General features: G+C 38.7%; 2 protein-coding genes across 4 annotated transcripts in view; both read left to right on the forward strand.

Annotated features, from left to right (window-relative positions):
- Positions 1 to 36: 36 nt before the first annotated feature.
- Positions 37 to 3,365, forward strand: mrps23 (mitochondrial ribosomal protein S23). 3 transcript variants are annotated; one of them, XM_022246539.2, is made up of 5 exons: positions 37 to 183; positions 711 to 872; positions 1,593 to 1,673; positions 2,192 to 2,333; positions 2,817 to 3,365. In XM_022246539.2, exons 1-5 carry the CDS (start codon positions 137 to 139, stop codon positions 2,958 to 2,960), a joined length of 576 nt encoding a protein of 191 aa, XP_022102231.2. In that variant the 5' UTR covers positions 37 to 136; the 3' UTR covers positions 2,961 to 3,365. The 3 variants fall into 3 exon arrangements, with proteins under 3 accessions (XP_022102231.2, XP_022102232.2, XP_022102234.2); XM_022246540.2 differs by having other exon boundaries at positions 61 to 183; positions 647 to 872; XM_022246542.2 differs by having other exon boundaries at positions 66 to 183; positions 734 to 872.
- Positions 3,366 to 3,915: 550 nt separating this feature from the next.
- The window catches only part of ssrp1 (structure specific recognition protein 1), a 28,099-nt gene continuing 11,252 nt past the window's right edge, over positions 3,916 to 20,762 (forward strand). Inside the window, exons 1-15 of the mRNA XM_022246440.2 lie at positions 3,916 to 4,078; positions 4,929 to 5,114; positions 5,361 to 5,466; positions 5,820 to 6,007; positions 6,593 to 6,687; positions 7,224 to 7,359; positions 7,920 to 8,023; positions 8,609 to 8,737; positions 9,503 to 9,724; positions 9,894 to 9,972; positions 10,292 to 10,445; positions 10,761 to 10,806; positions 12,004 to 12,130; positions 12,743 to 13,044; positions 13,777 to 13,927. Of these exons, the coding sequence (XP_022102132.1) occupies positions 4,025 to 4,078; positions 4,929 to 5,114; positions 5,361 to 5,466; positions 5,820 to 6,007; positions 6,593 to 6,687; positions 7,224 to 7,359; positions 7,920 to 8,023; positions 8,609 to 8,737; positions 9,503 to 9,724; positions 9,894 to 9,972; positions 10,292 to 10,445; positions 10,761 to 10,806; positions 12,004 to 12,130; positions 12,743 to 13,044; positions 13,777 to 13,927 (2,079 nt within the window). The 5' untranslated portion in view covers positions 3,916 to 4,024. The remainder of the gene's footprint in view (positions 4,079 to 4,928; positions 5,115 to 5,360; positions 5,467 to 5,819; positions 6,008 to 6,592; positions 6,688 to 7,223; positions 7,360 to 7,919; positions 8,024 to 8,608; positions 8,738 to 9,502; positions 9,725 to 9,893; positions 9,973 to 10,291; positions 10,446 to 10,760; positions 10,807 to 12,003; positions 12,131 to 12,742; positions 13,045 to 13,776; positions 13,928 to 20,762) is intronic.

The raw sequence follows: 20,762 nt of genomic DNA on the forward strand, positions 1-20,762 counted from the left end.
AACAGAGGGCGCTAACTAGGCTGGTTCCAATGAAAAGCAGAAATCATTCCTCAGAGATATAGATTACTTAAAAAAGAAACAAGACGTCAACAAGTTATTGCATTTGTCGTATTGGGAGTTGCGTTCCTGTCATAAAATGACGAGTTTGAGTCGTTTAGAGAAGCTTGGCACCATTTTTACAAGGTGAAAGCGTTTAGATAGTGTACATGTAATTGTTTTAATGAAAACATGCAGCTTGAATGAGATGCAGACCAGAGAACAAGGGTCTGATTTGTGCAAGTTTGCTTCAGGCTAAGGGTTAACTTAATACAATCCTGAGGAACGGGGGTGCTGTTCGGCTTCTCATAATAATTATTGCTCTTACCCACACGGTGTGAGCAGAAAATCACATTGAAATATGATTACATTGCACAAGATGAATAAGGCACTTAAACATAGGGTGTAGACGTATAGCATTGTGTATGTACTTGCGAAAAGTAAAGAAAAAATTTCACCGATGTTCAACCTTATGCAACCTGTGCATCTCTTGCCAAAGAATTAAGCAAAATACTGTTGAACTTCCTCGGTGGCATCTAACGTGCATGACCGTGTAGTCGCCAGGTCCCTAATTTCACCACCTATTGTCAAGTCTCATTGGTTTTCACAGTAAGTGGCGAAATAAAGGACCTGGCGACTATACCGTCACGCACATTACTTTTGTTGTGAACAAGGGTGCGTGACCTAATGCGGGCAGGTGTAATGAAGGAGGCAGACAAACCAATCTGGTATGACATCATGGCTGCATTCCCACCTAGAGATGCACCAACTCACCATCGCGACTACAAGAAGGACTTTCTGCCAGAAATTTTGTATGAAGAGGATGCTGTACGAGCGTACGTTTCTTTCTTGTTTGTTAAAAATCAAGACAGGTACATTTGAAAGGTTTTCAACCACCCTCAGTCTGCCTTAAACATGAATTTTACAAAGCCATAAAAAGTAATTCTCTCCACAGAATTTCATATATTGATGCTGACATCTACCATTTCCTTACCAAAACCACTGCGCACTGACTTGGAGTTGATTCTATCCAGTCCGCATCCCCTCAGATATCTATTCACTGAACCAATAATCAAAGAGTTACTGCAGTACGACATAATCTGCAAACATTGAGCAAAATCTAATCTTCAAATAGATTTGGAGGGATTCGTTGTGGAATAGATAATAATAATAAAGATAAATTTATGATGCGCAGATTCCACATACTGTGTTCAAGTGTGCAGCACATTAATACAAAGATGATAAAAGTTGTAAGTGCCAAACACACAGTAAAATACCAAACAACAACATCATATACACATTGATTCACAATCTCCAAAGCTAATTCATTGAAGGAAAGCAGCCTTAAAACGATGCGTCTTTAGTTTAGTTTTAAAAAAGTTCAGAGATTGAGCTGTCTGGATATCTGGAGGAAGTTATGGCACTGCATAAGAAAACACCCTCATCCCTAGTGTATATATATTACATATAGTATTATGTATTGCCTTCATTTTAAGAACTAATTTGCTGAGCCATCTTACATTTTTGGGTATTTGTCGATGTGGTCTTAATTACAGGCAGTTTTACAAAGTCTATGGCAAGCAGACAGCCATTGATTTGACCCAGCATGAGCAAGTCAAGATGTCTCCTTGCTACAGGTACAGTGTCTCCTAAAGGACACCATGGCTTCACCTTATCACTTTTTTAAACCACAGATTGCAAAGTTAGTTTTTCTGCTTACATTACTTTTTTAGAGAATAAATGGAGCGGGTGTATTTAATACCGGCATGCAACTTTTCCTCAGATCAGCCAATTTCATTGTTTTTCACTTCACGCTCATGCTATTGAAAATTGAAAAATTGGAATTGGAATTTCTTTGTTTCTTGTCAAAGTCCAAGTTTCATGCCTGTTAATGATTGCATTATTGTAGCTTACCTGTCAGCATCTTCAGAGCGTATCCCTGAGACAGGTCCGAGCTAAGCGTGGTCTCCTCCAGAGACAACAAATTTTGTCAATCTCCTGTGACTAACTTTAATATGGATGATTTTTCTTAGATTTGTTTGAAAAATTTCAGAAGATGTTGGAATGTTTTCCAACATTCTGCTGAACTTGATAGATCCTTTGGAAAAAAAATGGTTGAAATGGGAATGTTGCTTTTGGTTGTCTTGCACCCCAGGTTTATAAGCAAATATCAGGAATTGCAGAAAGAAGGCACCAGACAGCCAGAGGAGTTATTTGAAGCTGCAGTAGCAGCTTTGGCACAAGAGGGTCTCGTTCTCAGGAAGCAGAGCGAGAAGAGACCGCAGAAGACAAAGAAAGTGAGTGCTGTGGCACGCCGTGGGTTGCTCCTATCCTAGAGCCAAGTTTTATTCCCTAAGTCTTCCCTAATAGTTGACACTGATTGCATGCTGACATTTAAAATGTCTTCCTTGTCTGACTCGGACATTTACCAAGCCTCAGCCAATAAGCAACTGTGGCAATAATTTGAATATTAGATTATTTGGCCCAGAATTCAGTGTTAAAAACACGCAGAAAAAGGCCAGGTTTGCATTTGTGACACAGTCTCTCAAAAAGAGTTCGTGAAATCCTGAACATTTTTGACCCATATAATACACCCGTTCACCAGCATTTCAAACTGAGTGATACATCCAATTAAAAAAGCTCATTTCACTCTTTAAAGTAAAACAGCATTACGTCAAGTGTAATCTCTGCATTACGTCAAGTAAAGTTTAAGTTGTGTATGAAATGCTTTGTTGAAGTGCAGAAAAATCTTATTTTGGTTAATTTTTACTTTCTTGCAGGACGAAGAAAAACCAGACAGCAAGCAAGTGACCAAAGGTTTAGCGTTACTCCTTCAACAGGCCATGGAAAATGAGAAAAAACAAACAGAAAACCCCTCCTTCACAACAGATAGGACTGTTCCAGAAGATGAAACAAATACATGATATTATTTTCAGATATGATTTATTTACTTTTTGTGCTGTATTGTAGGTAGAGTTTCAGAGGTAGAGTTGAGAGAAAAAAAAAGGTGGTATTCTCTTTGAAAGGCTGTAAGTACACCGTCAATTAAGTGGATTAGCATTAAGGAATGGCCAAGACTGGGTTATATGTTTGTTCAATACTTTCTATCCAATCTTAAAGTTATCTTATTTAAATAGAAGGTCATTGAATTTTGGCAGAGGAGTTGTCATTAATTTCACATCCTTGCAAAATTGAAGTCCCAATATCTTCACAAATGAGTCCTGTGATTAGAGTTTTTGATTTCTTGGCCATTCACAAATATGCCCCCAGCTCCTGATCCATTCCACTGCTGTTTACTGTTAATAAACAAGTTTGAAATCTTAAAAGGATTCATGTGTCATAATGATGGGTTTATGTCCAATTTGTCACGATTGTCGTCAAACTTCTAGTTAGTGGTTACTTTGTCTCAAGTTAATGCTAAAATAGCATGTTCTTTTAAATAAGCCATTTGCGAGTTAAATTTGAATAAAATCTGGTACACTGAGTTCTTTAAATTCATGTGAACATAACTTGAATTCTCCATACTAAAACCACTTTTGCTTTACCTTGTGATTTGGGGCAAGCTTTTGCTTAGTTACATAAGAGACGCCTTGCAACAGCACAAAGGAACCAGTCCATTCCAGAGATTGTGGTCGCTATGCAAAAGCTTGCCCCGAATCACAAGGTATAGCAACAATGTCTTTAGTCTGGGGAATCCAAAGTGTTACGTTCCTGTGCCATCAGATAACAACCGGAACCAGAGTGTACCAGATTTAATTCAAATTTAACTCGCAAGTGGCTTAAATACTCAAACGGGAGCACTCGTTTTACTTCTTGTTGCCAAAAGAGGGCGTACTTCTCAAAGTATAAATTTTCGCGCGCAATACGTGAACTAAAGAGGGCGCTGTGTTTATTCGCGCCATTCGATGTCGACCTTACATCTTGCAATTTGTGTGTTGGGTTGCGGTTTCGTGCTCGGAAAAATTGCTGAGTGAATGTTGCTTGCAAAATGACAGACGCACTAGAATTTACGGATATTTGGCAGGAAGTGAGAGGCGCTATGGTGAGATGATCATTTCAAGTTGTTTTTTGTGTTTCTTGTTGGTCATGGTCGTGTACATTTTATCTTTTAATTTTACTCCTATCCTAGGCATGCTCGGCAATGCAATGCAAGCAGTGAATGAAACACGTTCGCTTTCAAATTTCCCACAACGTCAGAACGTGACATCCAACAAAACAATGGTCCCGTATTGTAATGATGAATGATTTAACCTGGGAAGAGTTCAGGACATCACCAATCAGCTTATCATGCATGAATCCCTGACCTAGGCCTATGATATTCAGTAGATGGGGAGTCCGGCACTTTTCGTTTTTTTTTATTTGACCCCCACAAGTTTAGTACCATTGGAAATGTAATTTCAAAAGAAATTGAATGGTATAAAATTTGGCTCAATAGCTGCAAGTATAGTGAAGTTATGTTTTTTTTTGTTATTAAAAATAGGTGTAATCAGTCAGTCACAATTTGGGGCGGGCACAAGTTTTCTTTTCATCAATGTATTTGAACCACATGGAGTGTTATTCCTCATCGGTTCCACTTCCAGACATGCCAGAGTTGGACAAAGATCTGTAGTTAAGTCACAGAGGAAGTGTAAAGTAAACAATATTTTTATAATGGAGAACTTTATCAATAATGAACACAGGATATATGTACATGTATACAGTAACAGGACAGTTGAGTTGGGCTTGAAATTTGTAGTGATGTATGAAAGATCACTGAAGCATAGTTTTGATGTGATATTCTGTCATCAATAAATAACTATAAAAATAAGGGACCAAGCCTGTCAGGTGTGATAAGTTAAAGTCTGTTCGTGTTTGACAGGATCTTGGGCATTTCCTTTTTTTTTACAATGCAGAATGGCGGCCGTCTTAAACTGAGCAGGCAAGGTGTGTACTTCAAGAGCAACAAGACTGGCAAAGTGGAGCAGGTGCAAGTAGAGGATCTTGCCGAAACCAACTGGCTGAGAGTGGCTAAAGGATACGAGCTGAAACTCCGCCTCCAAAATGGCACTATCTTCAAATATGATGGCTTTCAGGAATCGGTAAGCAAATGAGGAACTATGCAATTTAATTTTTTTTAAAAAAGCTCATTTTGTTCATGATTTTTCCAGTAGATGCATTCTTTACTTATCTGTAACACCACAGGTCATTGCCGTTCTTGCCAGAATTTGGCGAGAAGTCTGTCCAAATTGTAGTCGTCATATTTTCAAAATAGTACGTTCTGAATTTCTAATGGTGTTCTGGGTTCATACAAGAATAACATGGGATGTCCGTCTGTTTTGTTGTAGGACCAAGAGAAACTGACTGAATTTATCCGAAATAATTACAACCTCAGTTTAGACGAGGTGGAACTTGCTGTTAAGGGACGGAACTGGGGCTCAGCTAAATTTAATGGCAAGTATAATGTATTATACATCTTGATAAATGTCTTGTAGCATTTCTTGTTGAATGCAGTGCAGGCATATTGCACTTTGTCTTGAGGTTTTACTTATCTATAAATGTGTTTATGTGTATTTAGAGCAGTTGTACTTTTGGTTATTTTCAGGTTCAAATTAATATGTTACAAATTTCAAGTTGCGTTTTTTTTCCAACATTTCTAAAAGACAAATTTAACCCGCTGTCTCACACAAGTCCTTGGGGAATTTCCTTAGTTCGAACTCATTTTTTTGTGTGAAGGCAAGTTTTGAATATTCTGAAGATGTGTACAACAGAAAGTTACAAAACAAACTTTTTGTTAATTGGTACAGGCACAGAGCTCGCCTTTGAGGTTGACAAAAAGCCAGCCTTCCACATTCCTCTAGGCAATGTGTCTCACAGTACGACTGCCAAGAACGAGGTCATTCTTGAATTTCATCAAAATGATGACACTGAGGTATCTTTGATGGAGATGAGGTTTTATGTTCCTCCAACAGAATCAGACGTCAATGCTGCCGAGGTAACAGAAAGACATTGTGTTCTATCTGCCTCATTTATTACATTTTAGTTTTATTTTCTTGATTTTCTTCATTTTTATTTATCAATGTTTGAAGCAGTTTATAACATTCCAAGTTTATGGCTTGGAGTTAAGTTATTTTCCCTCAAGATTTACTCTTTAGCACTTAAAGTATTTTGTTCTGCTTTTTATGCGTAAGATGTAAGGAGTTGGTCTCTTGTGAAATTGCTGGCCAAGTGAAGATAATAATCTAAAATCAAAGGTTTGATTTATCTCTTTTCCTGGCCCAGTCTGCAGCCAGTTTGATGGAGGAGAATACAATTTGTCAAAAATTGTAGCGCTGTCACTGAAATTATATTTATTTCAAGTATTTGGTTAATTACATTCCTAACATGTTGTTTCATGGAGATTTCTGTCTCCAATGTCTTCTGTCTTCTGCTTCAATATTCTTTCTGCTGATGGCTGTGAAAGGGACGAACGTTTCTTACATGTATGCGGAAAGTTGTGTCTTAAGCAGTGGTATGAGTTGGTTCAGTGTTGTAACAGAAATTCCACACCTGTGACTTTAATCTTTCCATCTTGTATCAGGCATTTCATGAAAAGATTCTGGCCAAAGCTGATATCATCCAAGCCACGGGAGAATCCATCGCATCATTGGAGCAAATACCTTGTCTCACTCCAAGGTAAATATTCAACAAGTCTGTTATCTGCACTTCCATTTCTTATTTCGATATTTCTAGTCCAGTTATTTCTGTGTTTTTGATTCCATAGCCATTGTGTGACAGTGGAGTTTGTGATTGGCAGGTGTCCTTTCAAATGGGAGTCATTTTCTGCCCCTGACTCCTTTTCTGGTTAGAAACTGTGCCTTGTATATTTGCCTTGTTACGCCTCGTTATTTGTATACATTCTAAAAACCAAAACCTGCCTAAGTTGATTGGGTATTCAAAATTATCTTTTTCACAAATTCTTTGATTTTGGAGGTGAGTAAAAGTGTGCAGACTGTTGTGTTACGTTGAGCCCAAAGCTATGATTGCACTGCCATACCATGTTATCTTGTAGCAGGTTCCAGATACTTGCGGAGTACCAGTTAAACACTTAATCTGTCATGTTTAGTATAGTCTTTGATAACACTAAATAATTAAGACATGAGCCCCTGCATTGTGGCATATGTAGTGGTCGTGTACGGCTTAAATGTTTCCATTTTCTTGCCACATTGCAGAGGTCGTTACGACATCAAGATATTCCCTACCTTCCTCCAACTTCACGGCAAAACATTTGACTACAAGATCCCATTCACTACCGTACTTCGTCTGTTTTTGTTACCTCATAAGGACAATCGCCAGATGTATTTTGTGGTAAGACTCGGTGGGATAGAACATAAATATTCAACCCTGTTCAATTCCGTATGTCAAAATATTTCATATAATGGAAGAGTGTGTTTTCTCTCATGGGTGGGTTCACCTATGTGACTTTATTACATAGTTAACTGTAGTGTTCATTGGTGATAAATTGTGATTTATGAAGCTGCTTCGGTCGTAATCCTTAGTGTTTTGGCTACTTTTTATCAAAATTTTGAAATAAGATCAGGTTATGCAGACAAGTGTAGCATGTCTCTCAGCCAAATTTTTACATTTTTTTCAGCATTTAGGTAAGTTTATAAACCTTGAAGTCTTTAACTTTCTCACCAAAGGGCAATATTTTTAACAGGAAGTCATTAAGGAGTGTTGGCAGAGTTTTGCGTATTGAATCAGAGTAGCTGCTCTACTCATCTCCTAGTCCATCAGTGCAACATGTCAGCGTCAGTCATTCAAGTATGGAAATTGCTCTGGACTGTTGAAGGACTCGCTGGTGGTTGTCAGAGATAATGAGGTTTAAGTTACCAAATTTGGAATATTGCAATCTTTCCCTTTGGCAGATCAGTCTGGATCCACCCATCGTACAGGGCCAGACCAGATATCATTTTCTCATCCTGAGCTTCAACAAGGAAGATGATATGTCACTGGACCTCAACCTCACTGAGTAAGAAGGCTTATGTTCCAAGATGGGCTTCTCATCGAAGGGATGTGCTCACAAACTGAATAGAGTTATACTAATAATCCAATTCACAAATGGGAGTAACAGAGCATTTAGAAACACACAAAGATGTGGTATATTGGACAAAAATGCTTGTTTGGGAGTGCAGAGGCTAGTTTCATGAGATGGCAAATGGAATGCTCCATTCTGCTTGGCTTCATGGAATAGATCTTTATGTCTGCTACAAAATGGAATTGTTCTTTCTATGGCACATTTTGAAACATTCCTCATTTGTTTCCTTCAGCAGCAGAATAAGCCCTTTTTTAAAATCCCTGCTGAAATAAATGCCTGCAAAGCCTCTGAGTTAATAAAATTCTGTGTGATTGTGGATTAAAAGGCTCTCTTTACTGCCCATGGTGGACTATAATGTTCTGTTTGATGGTGTGATCTCAGGCAAAACATTGGAACAGATATATCAATAATCAGCCTTGAGCTTTCAAAAGATGAGAATTGATTGAGGTCATGTTTAATGTGTCATAGGTTGTAATTTTTAAAGACTAATGGGTTAAATTGATTGTATTTTGTCTTCAGAGAGGAGATTGAGGAGAAATACAAGGGGAAGTTACAGAAGCACATGACGGGGCCATCGTTTGAGATCGTCAGTCGGTTGATGAAGTCACTATCAGCACGGAAGATTACTATTCCTGGATCCTTCACAGGGTGAGACAGTGTTCCAGAAAGCACCTTAGCTCGCCATGAAGTAAAGGCTCTCTCGTTTGAGATGCAGAACTTTGGTGGTGGTCAATAGTTAACGGCACCCAGTTTTACATGTCTCTAAACGTGGTCATGTCTATTTGCCCGTAACATGATAAGCACTGTAGATCATGCTTCCGGAGTCCGTTCTATCTAGTGTAAACTCATTACTGTCACCGAGCAAGACTACTTTGTAAGGTTCACAGTTATCAGATCGCTTTGAAATACTGAGGCCAAAAAGTGTGCCATGCCTTTTCCCCTGCGGATTAGAATGAATTGATCACAACGAGTTTATTCTGGAATGTGCATCAATTTAAACATAGATGACTTTTGACTAAGGCAAACAGAACAAGTGATATTGTGCATCAATTTAAACATAGATGACTTTTGACTAAGGCAAACAGAACAAGTGATATTTGAGGTATGCCGCTTTTCCTCAGATCGGCTGATTTCCTTGTTTTTCACTTTGCACTCTTGCCATTAAAAACGGAAAAACACTGCAAAGTCTTGTAAAGATTGGAATTTCCTCGTCCAATTTGCATGCCTGATATATACCGAGGGAAGTATTTCTAGCATTTTGATTTTTCACTCCCTTATCTCCCACCCTTATGTTCAGACTAGAAATACTTTTTATCTACAAAAAATAGAACATGGCACAGTCTTGTTTTTTTTTTTAGAGGGAATGTCTCATCTTTGTTTATTTTATGTTTAAATGATTTCTTCTCTTTGCAGTCGATCCGGAGCACAGACTGTGAGCTGTTCCTACCGGTCCAACAGTGGTTTCCTGTACCCCTTGGAGAGGGGATTCATCTACGTCCACAAACCCCCCATCCACATCCGCTTTGAGGAGATCGCTTGCGTCAACTTTGCTCGGGGTACTGGTAGCTCTCGCTACTTTGATTTTGAGATTGAGACCAGGAACGGAAATGTCTATGTCTTCAGTAGCATAGAAAAGTAAGACTTATCAGATTCTTTGTGGTTGTTTTTATTCAGGGTTAAGTAACGAGTCTGTCCAAAGCCTGCCATCTAGAGGCAAAAGGATGTTCAAGTCAAGGTGCTTCATATTTTGCCTGTGAATTGCAAGTTAACAGATGCAGTTTCTTTTTGGACTTTTTTTTTTAAGGGATGAGTACAGTCCTCTCTTTGACTTCGTTAGCAACAAGAAACTCAGAGTCAAGAACAGAGGTGGCAACATCAAGGACGTAAGTCAACTTTTGGCCTGAAAAAGTTATGTTTTTGAAAACAAAGGTTCAATTAAAATTTCCTGACACTGGTCCAAATCTCAAGTCGTTTATAAACGATCTTTCAGTTTATTGAGTTTTTGAAGTTAGTTGCTCCTTTAAAATTTGTTGAAATTTCTGCTGTCTCTGAATGCGATCAAGGGGAGGCAACTGTTTCTCCAACAGATGCAAAGATTGCTGATAGCAAATGTGACAGCACTGTGAGGGCTCTATCTACTTTACTTTCTGATATTCCTGATTTTAAACAATTTCTTTGTTATGAATCTGTCTTCCACCAAAGGGAAAGTCAGTCAACTATGAGGATATGGTGGACAGTGATGATGACGAAGATACCCATGATGCCTACCTGGAACAAATGAAAGCTGAAGGGAGGGAACGAGATGATGGGGAACCAGACGAGGATTACATTGCTGACATGGACTCTGATGCCTCAGGTAAGCGGGTGCCTGACTGTCCTACCCAAATCACGATTATCCAAAAAGTATAAAAGTATGGCAAGCATTCTGTTAAGTATATATAATCAAAGTTAATGAAATGAATCACCAAGATTCAACATTGCAGTAATACTGAAGCAAAACTCCATAGTGGTTGAGCTGTGCAGTTCTGAATCCAACAAACTATGACCAAAACCAGGTGCTGCATGTTGTTCGATTTCACATTATCAAGACAGATTTGTTCTTGGCCAGCAGTAGTCAGGATCCTGATGCACTTCATCAAGAATAATCACTTGTTTTGTTTTTGATTGGCAGATAGTGATTTCAAACCTGGAGACAGTGGAAGTGATGTGGCAGAGGAGTAAGTAAAACAAGAATTTTTTACTACCAAATATCAGAGATTGGATGCTTTACTTAACCTCACCAGATTTCTTACTGAAACGGTCAAAATTCGACAATAATTTTCCAAGAAAAATTTTCTGACCTTGCTGAATCTATTCCCAACAGCGAGAGCAACAGCCTTGCATTCTCTGCTCACAACTTGAGTATTGCTGATTTTCATAAAAGAAAATTAGAAGATACATGTGTATGTTCATGCACGTCATGCCTTGTTTGAGGGTGGATAGCCAATCTACCCTTCCAGCGGTGTTGATACTCGGCAAAGTTGTTCCTGACAGGAACTAATATTGAACTATCCAACCAAAATAAACCTCCATATGTGACCTGTCACAACAAAATGAGTGTAAAGTCACATTCTGCTCTTTCCTATTTTTGAGGGTTCAAAGTCATATTGAAGTGGAGGTCAGTTTTGGGTTTTTTTAATATTTGGAAAGAGTAATCCGTCGCCTGGCTAATTCAAAATATTTTGCAGGATTTTCTTAGCAATTCTGATGATAACATTATTCGTGCCTGGTCTGAAATGTTGAAACGATGTCTGAAACAAAAAGTGCAAAGCTGCCAGAATAATGCCACATTGTCACCTTAAATACTTTTACCCTAAGTGTTCCATTTATATACCGCTGGAAAGCTCTCTTTCTGCTGAATTCAAAAATACCAATATCTCAGTTTTTGAAAATTCTGACTTTTAGCTCATTTTGTGGTGACAGGTCACATACATGTACATATATACGTGTAATTGTTTTACTACATACCTCGGACATGTTCAGTTGTTAGTAACAAATCAGGAACAAGGGAAAGGCAGCATGTACGTGTGCCACCCACTGTTTGTGTGAATATAGCATAGCTAAGGCTGTGCTCACGCATGAATACTTGGCTTGTGTGACAGTTTCATGAGTACTTAACTTGCGCATGGATCCTTGCGTATACTTTGTGCCTTGTAAGCAGCAAAAAACGGCAATAGGCATGCTCTGATTGGACCAGTAAAAATAGACTTTCAATCATGAATATGTATGAGTTATGGTAATCTTAAACATCCCATCCTTCCCGTTCTTTAAGTTTCTCAGCTAAAACCTGAGAAATGTGGTGAAATACGTAAATGAAATTGATACACAATGAGCAGATTTCTGACCAGTTTTGACACAATTGTTTCTGGGATTAGATACGACAGTAACCCGTCCACCAGTGATTCATCCTTATCGGATGCCAGCTCTTCAGAGGTTGAGGAGGGAGAACTGAAACGTAAGAAGCATCGAGACAGTAAACCAAAAAGGAAAGTCAAGACGGTGGTAAGTAGCATTAACCCTTTTGCTTCAATGAGTCTCCTCTGCAAGGAAAGAAAAAATTCAGAGATTTTGCTTGGATGCTTAATTTCCTGTTTGGAGGTTTTTCACATTTTTGTGGATGTCTTTTTTTAAGCTGTGGGCGTCACCCTTACTGTTCAACTTTCATTACAGGCCATGCATTCTGAAGGACAACCTTAAACCTTTAGTTTGAACCATTATTCTGAGGCATATTTCTTAAATCATGGGCTTGATTTATTCTACTGAAGTACAGGCAAGAAGATAATGTAACATTTGTTATTGTCCCTTCTTGTAATAAGCCTGGTTTGCTGACTTTTTGGAGAAAATTTAAAGTTAGTCTAATCCACGTTCCTACACATAAATAGATGGAGAGTTTGATTCATCTAGGTCACTTGGCAGTATTACAAATTATGAAACTGACCAACAGGACTTACGTGAAAACTTCACGGCTTTATGACTCATCTCCAGCTCTGAAGTGGACTGTAAGTCCAGTTGACTAGTGTTATAGTACTGTTCTTGTACCTAGTTGTTCACTTAATAATCACTTCAATTCAGAGATGTTGAAAGCAAGACATTCTTCTATCAATTTGGAAATAGTCGGAAAAACCACGTAAGAAACGGAAGGAGAAGAAAGAGAAGGACCCCAACATGCCGAGACGGCCCAGCTCAGCCTACATGATCTGGCTGACAGAACACAGAGAGGAGATCAAGAAGAGTTACCCAGGCATCAGTGTGACCGAGGTGTCCAAGAAGGCTGGCGAGATGTGGAACAAACTAGAAGACAAATCTGAGTGGCAGGAGAAGGCCGCTAAGTTAAAGGAAGCTTACACCAGAGCCATGGCTGAATACAAGGCCAAACTGAAAGCAGAAGGTGGTTCCTTTCAGAAAAAAACAACCCCGTAAGTGCATCGCTCACATCATCAGTTTTTCCATGTTTTAATTTCAATTCTTCATAATGAAGAGCCACTTAAAACTAAAATTCACTTTTAACATTGGTAAAAGCGACAAGAAGCTTTCCTAGAGAAGACGGTGAAGAAATTTGTAAATGTAGGTGCAAAAGGCGAACTTTACAGGAAAACCATTGTAGGGCTCCTCTTAACAATTCCAAACCACCATTTGTTCTTTGCACGCTGCCGCCATAGGCACGCAGAGCCTCGATGTATGTTGCTTATGTAATTTTGTGCGTGCTGCTTTTTTTGTACCATGCAATTGGACAAAGCAATTCTGATGCAATTGTACAAGCTGCCACTTCAAGGCTCTGCATGCCTGTGGCGGCAGCCTGCAAAGAGCGATTGATATGTTGTCTTGATTCCAACCAGGGTTATTACGTGTGAAAGATGAGGAAACAATAAACAGGGATCAAAATTAAAGGAGACAAGGTTACAGATTTGTTCAAGAAGTTTGAGATGATGATTAACAGTGGTTTAGGTGCTCACCTGACTCAAACAGTTTGAAAAGTAAAATGTCTGTTCTCCATCTTGTGTTTGTCGATGTAAAGCTTTTGTTTCCTAGATAAACGAAGGAACATTTTGCCTGCTTTTAATTGCATTGGAATTGCACCGTGATGCATGTCCCTTGTTATTTCCAACCATACCTCAACTTTGTGTCTTTATTCTTGTTCTTCCTTGTAGTAAGAAGACCAAGTCATCTGATTCTGCGTCCAGCCCAACTAAGAAGCCATCCAGCGCTGGGTCAGGAGGGAACTATAAGAGTAAGGAGTACATCAGTGATTCTTCATCATCAGGAGGAGATGATGATGACGATGAAGATGAGGATGAAGAGGTAGGGGCTCAAATTATCAAAATCATATTTAGCTTGATTTATTTCTCATCTTGATTTTTTGGATCTTTTTTAAACTAAAGGTTTTGGCCCTCTGTGAGTTTATACCTCTTGTTTCCTTTTCTTATGATGGCCAGTAATTTGTTGGATTGTGGGTGTAATCCTTGGCCCGTGTGACGTATACACACAGCAGTGTTGAAGGTCTCGAAGCCGGCCTCAAGGCTGATATTTGAAAGCCTTGGCCTCGCGATGTAATGACTCGGTTATGACCTTGGTCTTGGATATTGTGGCCTTGACCTCAAATGGCTGTGACTTGGTCTTGGCCTTGGCCTTGGAGACTTCTGACTCAGACACAGCCTTGGCCTTGAAGATCGTGAACTTGACTCCAAAACTGACATACCAAAATGAATTTTGTTGATCTTGAAACACATGTTTTTGACATTGGAACAGTGATTAAGTTACAGTAAAAAGATAATCGATGACTCGCGGTGTCGTGTTGCTGGTAGCGACGTTTCGGCTGCTAGTGCTGCTAGCCTTCATCAGGCAACTGAAGTCTGGATGCTGCAGGGTCTGCTATATACCGCCGGACCGCGTCCTCCGCGTGTCCCCCGCCGTGTATTGCGGACGCAGTACAGGTGACCTCAGCGGGTGTCGCCCGCTCCACTTCATGGGCGTGAAGGGGCGTGTCCTCGGTATGGCTCCGTTGCGCTCCGGTGCTCCGGTGGTTGTGTTGGCGGATGGTGGGGAGCCAGAAACCGGGGATGTCGATGCCGCTGTCTCTGTTGATGTTGTGTCTATTCAGGCGGATGTGGATGGCCTCCTTGACGCGCATCCACCGCGGTGATTATGTTTATCTCTTCTAGTGATTAAGTTAAAAGGCAATTTCTGCTTGTGAAACAAGAAAATGTCGGAAGACTCAACCAGTGAACAATTTACTTGTACAACTGCCATGTTTTAGCTTTTGATCGCTAGTAGAGTGTCAAATTATCTTGAGTTGATACAGCAGTGGGACAGTGTTTTGGAAATCAGTATCCTGGTACATTTCTTCCTCAAAACATTGGAGAAACAAGCAAAACAGGGAGGAGTATTCTGGCAGTCTGTAGTTTCCCTAACAATTCGATTGTGTTTTTACCAGATTTTTAATTCAAGATTTTTATTTGCCAACCGTCACTTCGTTTACCTCTTCAGAATCCTGCAAAAATGGAACTTTTGAAGTTAAAACAGTTTAAGCAGCAAAAGGTTTAATCAGAAGTTTTCCTGTTATGTTGGTAGTGAAAAAAGTTGTACATAACATATAATGTAAGGACTTAAGTCAATCATGTGTATGTGATATGCTGCCCTCTATTGATGTGTTAGTAGAAAGTTCTTGGCGGCAGGTACTGAAAAGCTAACTTTGATAGAAACAAGGCTTATAGGGCTGGGTAAATCACACCATGGTTGAGTTTCCTGTTGTGGTCAGTTAATGTTTCCTGCCATTGTGTGTGACCATAGGGAGGTAGGGCTAGGTGAACAGTTCAGGAATTTCATCATCCGTTTCTTGGCTAATTTTGGAAAGCAAGGCTGTGGGTCATTGTCCATGTCATAAGAGCTTCAACCAAGAATTGTTTGGCGAATTCAGGAAAAACTTGTTTGTCTGGTGGGGTTTTGACTTTGGCTGTAAAATGCCAGCCATATCCGGTGATCTTTGAATGATGGATTGTTTCTCAGATTGGTGAAATCATATTTTCTGTAGTGTTAATCCACGCAGGCATTAGGTTAGGCCATTTTCCCATTTGGCATGTAGATCATTTGTCCAACGTAAATTCCAACTGGTTTCAAAGCAAACAATGAGAGTCTGTGACGCACTAATTGCTTTGTTCTGAAATGTGTTGCCTAGTGGAGACCCAGGACAATAGGTTGAAAAGGTCTCCACAGGGAAATTCTGCAGGTGTTAAGGTCTCTTCAAGGATTTAACAAAATTGGTTTTGGGAAATAATTCAACAAGGAGGAATTTTCAGTGTGCAATTGTCTGTAGAAAACGGAAGTATTTATATAAGGGACATGCGGTTGAAATTTCAATCCAGGCAAGTGACTCTGGCTAAAAACGGGAGCATTTTGAAAACAGCGCTTCACACCCGAGTATTTTAGTACACGAGAAGAAAGCATTGTCTCTACAAGGATTCTAATTCCGGAAGTTATATTTGCATGGAATGGTGCCTCTGGGACATTGGGAGCTGCTGTAACCATAGCTACCGTGATGAACATTGCCACATCCTGTATATAGACATCACATGTATTGATAAGCATGTATGTATTTATGGTAGATACTTTAGATCAAGTAATGGAGCTTGAAAAAGTTATGTTGTTAGAAACAAAAAAATCCTAAAATTGTTTAGTTTCATATGTATCTGTTTTACCAGGTCTGTATGTAACATTTTTGGGGCAGTATTTAGACAGGGACGTTGACTCGTCAAGAATAAATTGGGTGACTTCATGACTACCATCACCCATCCCAGTCAAGAGGTCCAATCTAATCATCTGAAATCTAAGAACTTAATACCCCATTTGTCATGCTACATCAGTTCAAAAAAGGAAATAAATGTAAACTTTTCACTTGTCAGTCAACAGTTTAACACTTAATATTGGAAGTGACAATCTCTGGGTCAAAGGACTGTTCTCAAAACTGATGATGGTTATCGTAATGTAACTCGTCATCTTACTCAGCTGTGCAGGAAATGGGAAAGGATTTTCTGAAGGTGAAGGTCATGGGCGGGAGAGGAGGCACTTCGATAGTCATCCACTGTACCATCTCCTGACTATACTTGGCACATAGATGTGCCTTTCAAATACTAGCAAAATACTTCAGCATCATGTGTCTGAGGGTTAACATGGACTTAATTTCTTGAGCATGGTGTTATTTGTGGCTACAGGCTGCTCAGTCCAGGCAGTCTTGATCAGTGGTGAAATCTTGCTGATGTAATTCAGGAAGTTCTGGTCAGAGGTAAACTTTTTTGTCCCAAACAATGATTGTATCAAACTTATTTAGTGTCACTGCTTCCCAGCAACCAAATCGACAAGGGAAACAAATTGAAAACATTTTCTTTCTGACTGATAAGCACCTGAAAGTTCTACAGTGTAAAGGAAATCTGATACGTTTTTACTGTTAGGAATTTCAGCAAAGTGGGAAGATACTTTACAGTTGTTGGCCTTCACAAGAGGCGTAGCTCACCCACTGCTGAATAACAAAACTTAGGACAAAATCTTGGTATTGTGATTTCAGGATCTTTTGGAAAATTATCAGGCAGTGTTTGGTTTTTCAGTGGATATTTTGGGTTCATTGTTATTGGAAATTTCAAAGTCCTTGGTCTGTGTACTTCTGTCATCTAAAGAGGCTTTTAATGCACAAAGTAAATATACCTTTGATCTGAATCTTAACACAAGACTTTACATACACATGACCATAAAGCGCACTGTGTGACATTGAGCTTACAAAGTGGCTTCTTCACCGACAAGTTTTTTAAAACATTTCACTAGCACAAACTTTTTGATTTAGTGCACATAATCTTAGTCCATCCAAACTGGCCTCCAGGTTTTGAATGAATTCAAAACTCAGGACTATCTTTCCACAATCGTTGGATGCCCAGTTTAGTTGATGGAACTCAATTGGATTTGGGGGATTTTAAAATTCTTGCCCATCAATCCTATGACTTTGGATTGATGGTCTTGTCAGGCTGTCACTAAAATGTCATGAAATCATATGATATAATGAATAATTTATGAGCAACGGTGACTCTGTTAGGAAATCCCACAATGTTGAGAGATGAGTCAGTGTTCAAAAATCCAGGTGAAATATTGTAGATGTTGACGTGCCGTTCCCTGTGCATATTTGCTTTCCTCGTTTTGTAGTGCTTACAGCATGTACACTTGTACATTGTTGAATGCACATAAGGTTGAGAAATACCAGTCTCATATTGCAAAATCCAGACCTCCAAAAATAATTCATGCAAATGAAACGTTATCCGGAAGCTTGACCTTATCACCAGGAACAATGGCTTCATAATTGTGTAAGCTCTGTACAAACAAATGGAAAAGTTAGATATCAAAGACCTATTTACAATTACCATTAAATAAGCATCCAATTTTAATATCATTACACCAATTACTCGGTGTAAATATTACAAAATTTGTTGTCATTTTAAGAAAAAGAGAGATCATACAGGCATTGTTTAGATAACATACACATAAAAAAAATTTGTAGTGCTCAAGTTCACCGTAAGATGTATCTACTTTGAGATCAGATCTTGTCTTCGTCGTCAAATAAAATCGATGATGTCACAAGTGCTCAATTAAAAAATTCTTTGTTAAAGTTTCAGGATTATTCTACATAAAAAAGAAGATTTTTAAAAAGATATTCTTATTTTGTGAGTGGCTTTAGTACTGCTAAAAGATCCTTTTTCGCCCCTCCTTTTGGTATTAGACTCTCACCCTCTATATCTGCTCGTATTTCTCAATTTTTGAGTGCTTGGAATCTATCATTCTAGTTTTGAAAAAGGATTTGTAACCAAGCGTAGTTAGTAAATCTAAGTGACTACTGTGAAAAATCCACCCTTGAACTTGAAAAGTGTAACTACAAAATAAACCTGTAGGGAACAGCTTACACTCATTTCTGTCTAATCAAGAGAATTGTTGTTGACCATTTCTAAGAAATTCTTCGGGGCCCCTGGGAGGTTGATCCAATTAAGCAAGGTTGAAAAAAGAAGGAAAAATATAAGTTACTGAAACTAGCCTGCTGAGAACACAGAGTGGATTAATTGCCAAGAATGTGGAATGAAGGGATTTCAAGGATAAAGATCTTTGTAGATGATTATGTCCCTTGAATCTATAGTTGGCTGCCAATGGTTGGCTGATTCAGCTTTTTAAGAAACTCTGTAAACAAGACTGGCTGTGGTTGGTTGATGGGGTATCTCCCGAGGACACTGAGCCAATCAGATTAACAGCATGTTGACATCATCATTGCTGTGGATCAGACCATATCGAATTATCCTTTCTCAAAGTAACTTCACACGTAATGCCTTCTGTGCTTGTGTTGAGTGGAAATAAAGATCAGGTGAACAAGTTTAGAAGAATCAGATGTCCGCATTACAATCTCTGGACAATAGAAAGTGAAATATTAGACCAAGATTGTTCAGCCTTTTGGTCTAAAACAAGCTTGCCTCAGAAATGATTGTAACAATATCCGTTCAGGCATAGCTGTTGGAACAACCATGCATCTGTATACATTGCAGCTCTTTTCTTGAAATTTACATGATCTATTGTTCGAAACATGACCGTGTCAGGGTGGTCAAGTCAAATGTCATTTGGGTGGAATTGTTTTTTTTTGGTACAGACATGATTAATGAGAAAGCAGAACAGGATAATAGTATGCTGGATGTAATTCATGTACCATCTTTTGCTGATTGTTTTTTCAATTAGAAAAATCGTTATTTTTTGGTGTCCTTTTTTGAGGGGGGAATAGTTTTTGTGTATTTTGTGAATATGATGCTGAAGAATTTGAAAAATTTTGTCAAATTTTCTTACACATTGCTACAAACAAGGGTAAAACTAAAAGATTGTTTTGTGAAAGTCAGGCACTAAAACACTTTGTTTCCATGAGAAGAATTACAAAATGGAGTCTCATGGGAGGTCAAAGAGTGGGGAATATTGTTTCAAAATTCACTTGCTGTGCATCGTGTTTACATCGCAATAGATTCTTACTGTTTGTCATGTTTAAACATAACTTCTACTTTCACACCCAATTTTAAAGTCAGTTTTTATTGAACCATGCAGCTTGCCCAATTACCCATATCCTCCAAATTTTGCTTCAAAGTACATGTCCTCTTTCTTGCCTGTCAGCGACTGAATGAACATTAGTTTTGCCTGTCAGCGACTGAATGTACATTGTACATTAGTTTTGCCTGTCAGCGACTGAATGTACAGAACATTAGTTTTGCCTGTCAGCGACTGAATGTACATTAGCTTTGCCTGTCAGTGACTTAACATAGGATTATAGATTGTAGTAAGTGTAATCGTAGATTTGAGGGTTTTCTTGTGGATGTGGAATGACATCATAATTTTGATCACGGGGATACAAATTTGCCTTGAGCAAAAAATGAAAAAGTATGGAAATGTCCTTATAATGGAAATGGCAAAAAGAAACTTAGAATAATGTTAAACAGGTCACAAAGGTACATTTTACAAGGACAGTACTTAAAAGCATGTCCTTGTATGGAAAAAACAGGTCAAGCAGAAAACAGGCAGTAATCTGATGTGTCTTAGATGCAGAAGGGATAACAGTGTCAATGTGTTTGGGAAGCACTTTGTTGAAGACGACTTTGTACTATTACTTAGGTGTACATTGTACATGGAAGCATCTTTTGTGCACAATGCAAGTGATGACAGAGGCTAGTGGTAGCGATGGAGGTGGGATAGTTGCAGAGGATTCTGGGATAGTTGCAGAGGATTCTGACGAGGACTGAAGGAGTTTTCGTAGAACAATGAATCATTTGATTTCTTTTTTTTTGTTTGAGGTTTTGGTGAATAATTTGCTTTTTATTTTACTCTTACAAGATCTTACATACCTGGTGTGCATGGTTGAAATATTTGTTCAATCAATTTATCAAACTGAAAGTTTTGGTATCTGTACATTCTTGGTTATCAGAGTTATCAACTGTTTCGTGGTCTCATGTTACTCTAAGGCTATTCTTAATCTCAGTCCTATTCAAAAGATTGATTAATTTGAATGTAAACTTGGACTTTGACTCACAAAAGAAAAGTTCATTCTGAGTCAAAGCACCAGGAACCTTTATGTGATGCCAGAGAA

The sequence above is a fragment of the Acanthaster planci genome, linkage group LG09 (genome assembly GCF_054643075.1).
Source record: "Acanthaster planci isolate LZ-2023a linkage group LG09, COTS_SCS, whole genome shotgun sequence".
NCBI lineage: Eukaryota > Metazoa > Echinodermata > Asteroidea > Valvatida > Acanthasteridae > Acanthaster > Acanthaster planci.

Excerpts from the sequence above, each read along its gene's own strand:
- mrps23 (XM_022246539.2), top strand. The coding sequence starts at position 137 with ATGACGAGTTTGAGTCGTTTAGAGAAGCTTGGCACCATTTTTACAAG. Across the intron at positions 184-710 it reads CTTGGCACCATTTTTACAAG|GGTGCGTGACCTAATGCGGG; the intron begins GTGAAAGCGTTT and ends GTTGTGAACAAG. Across the intron at positions 873-1,592 it reads GAAGAGGATGCTGTACGAGC|GCAGTTTTACAAAGTCTATG; the intron begins GTACGTTTCTTT and ends TCTTAATTACAG.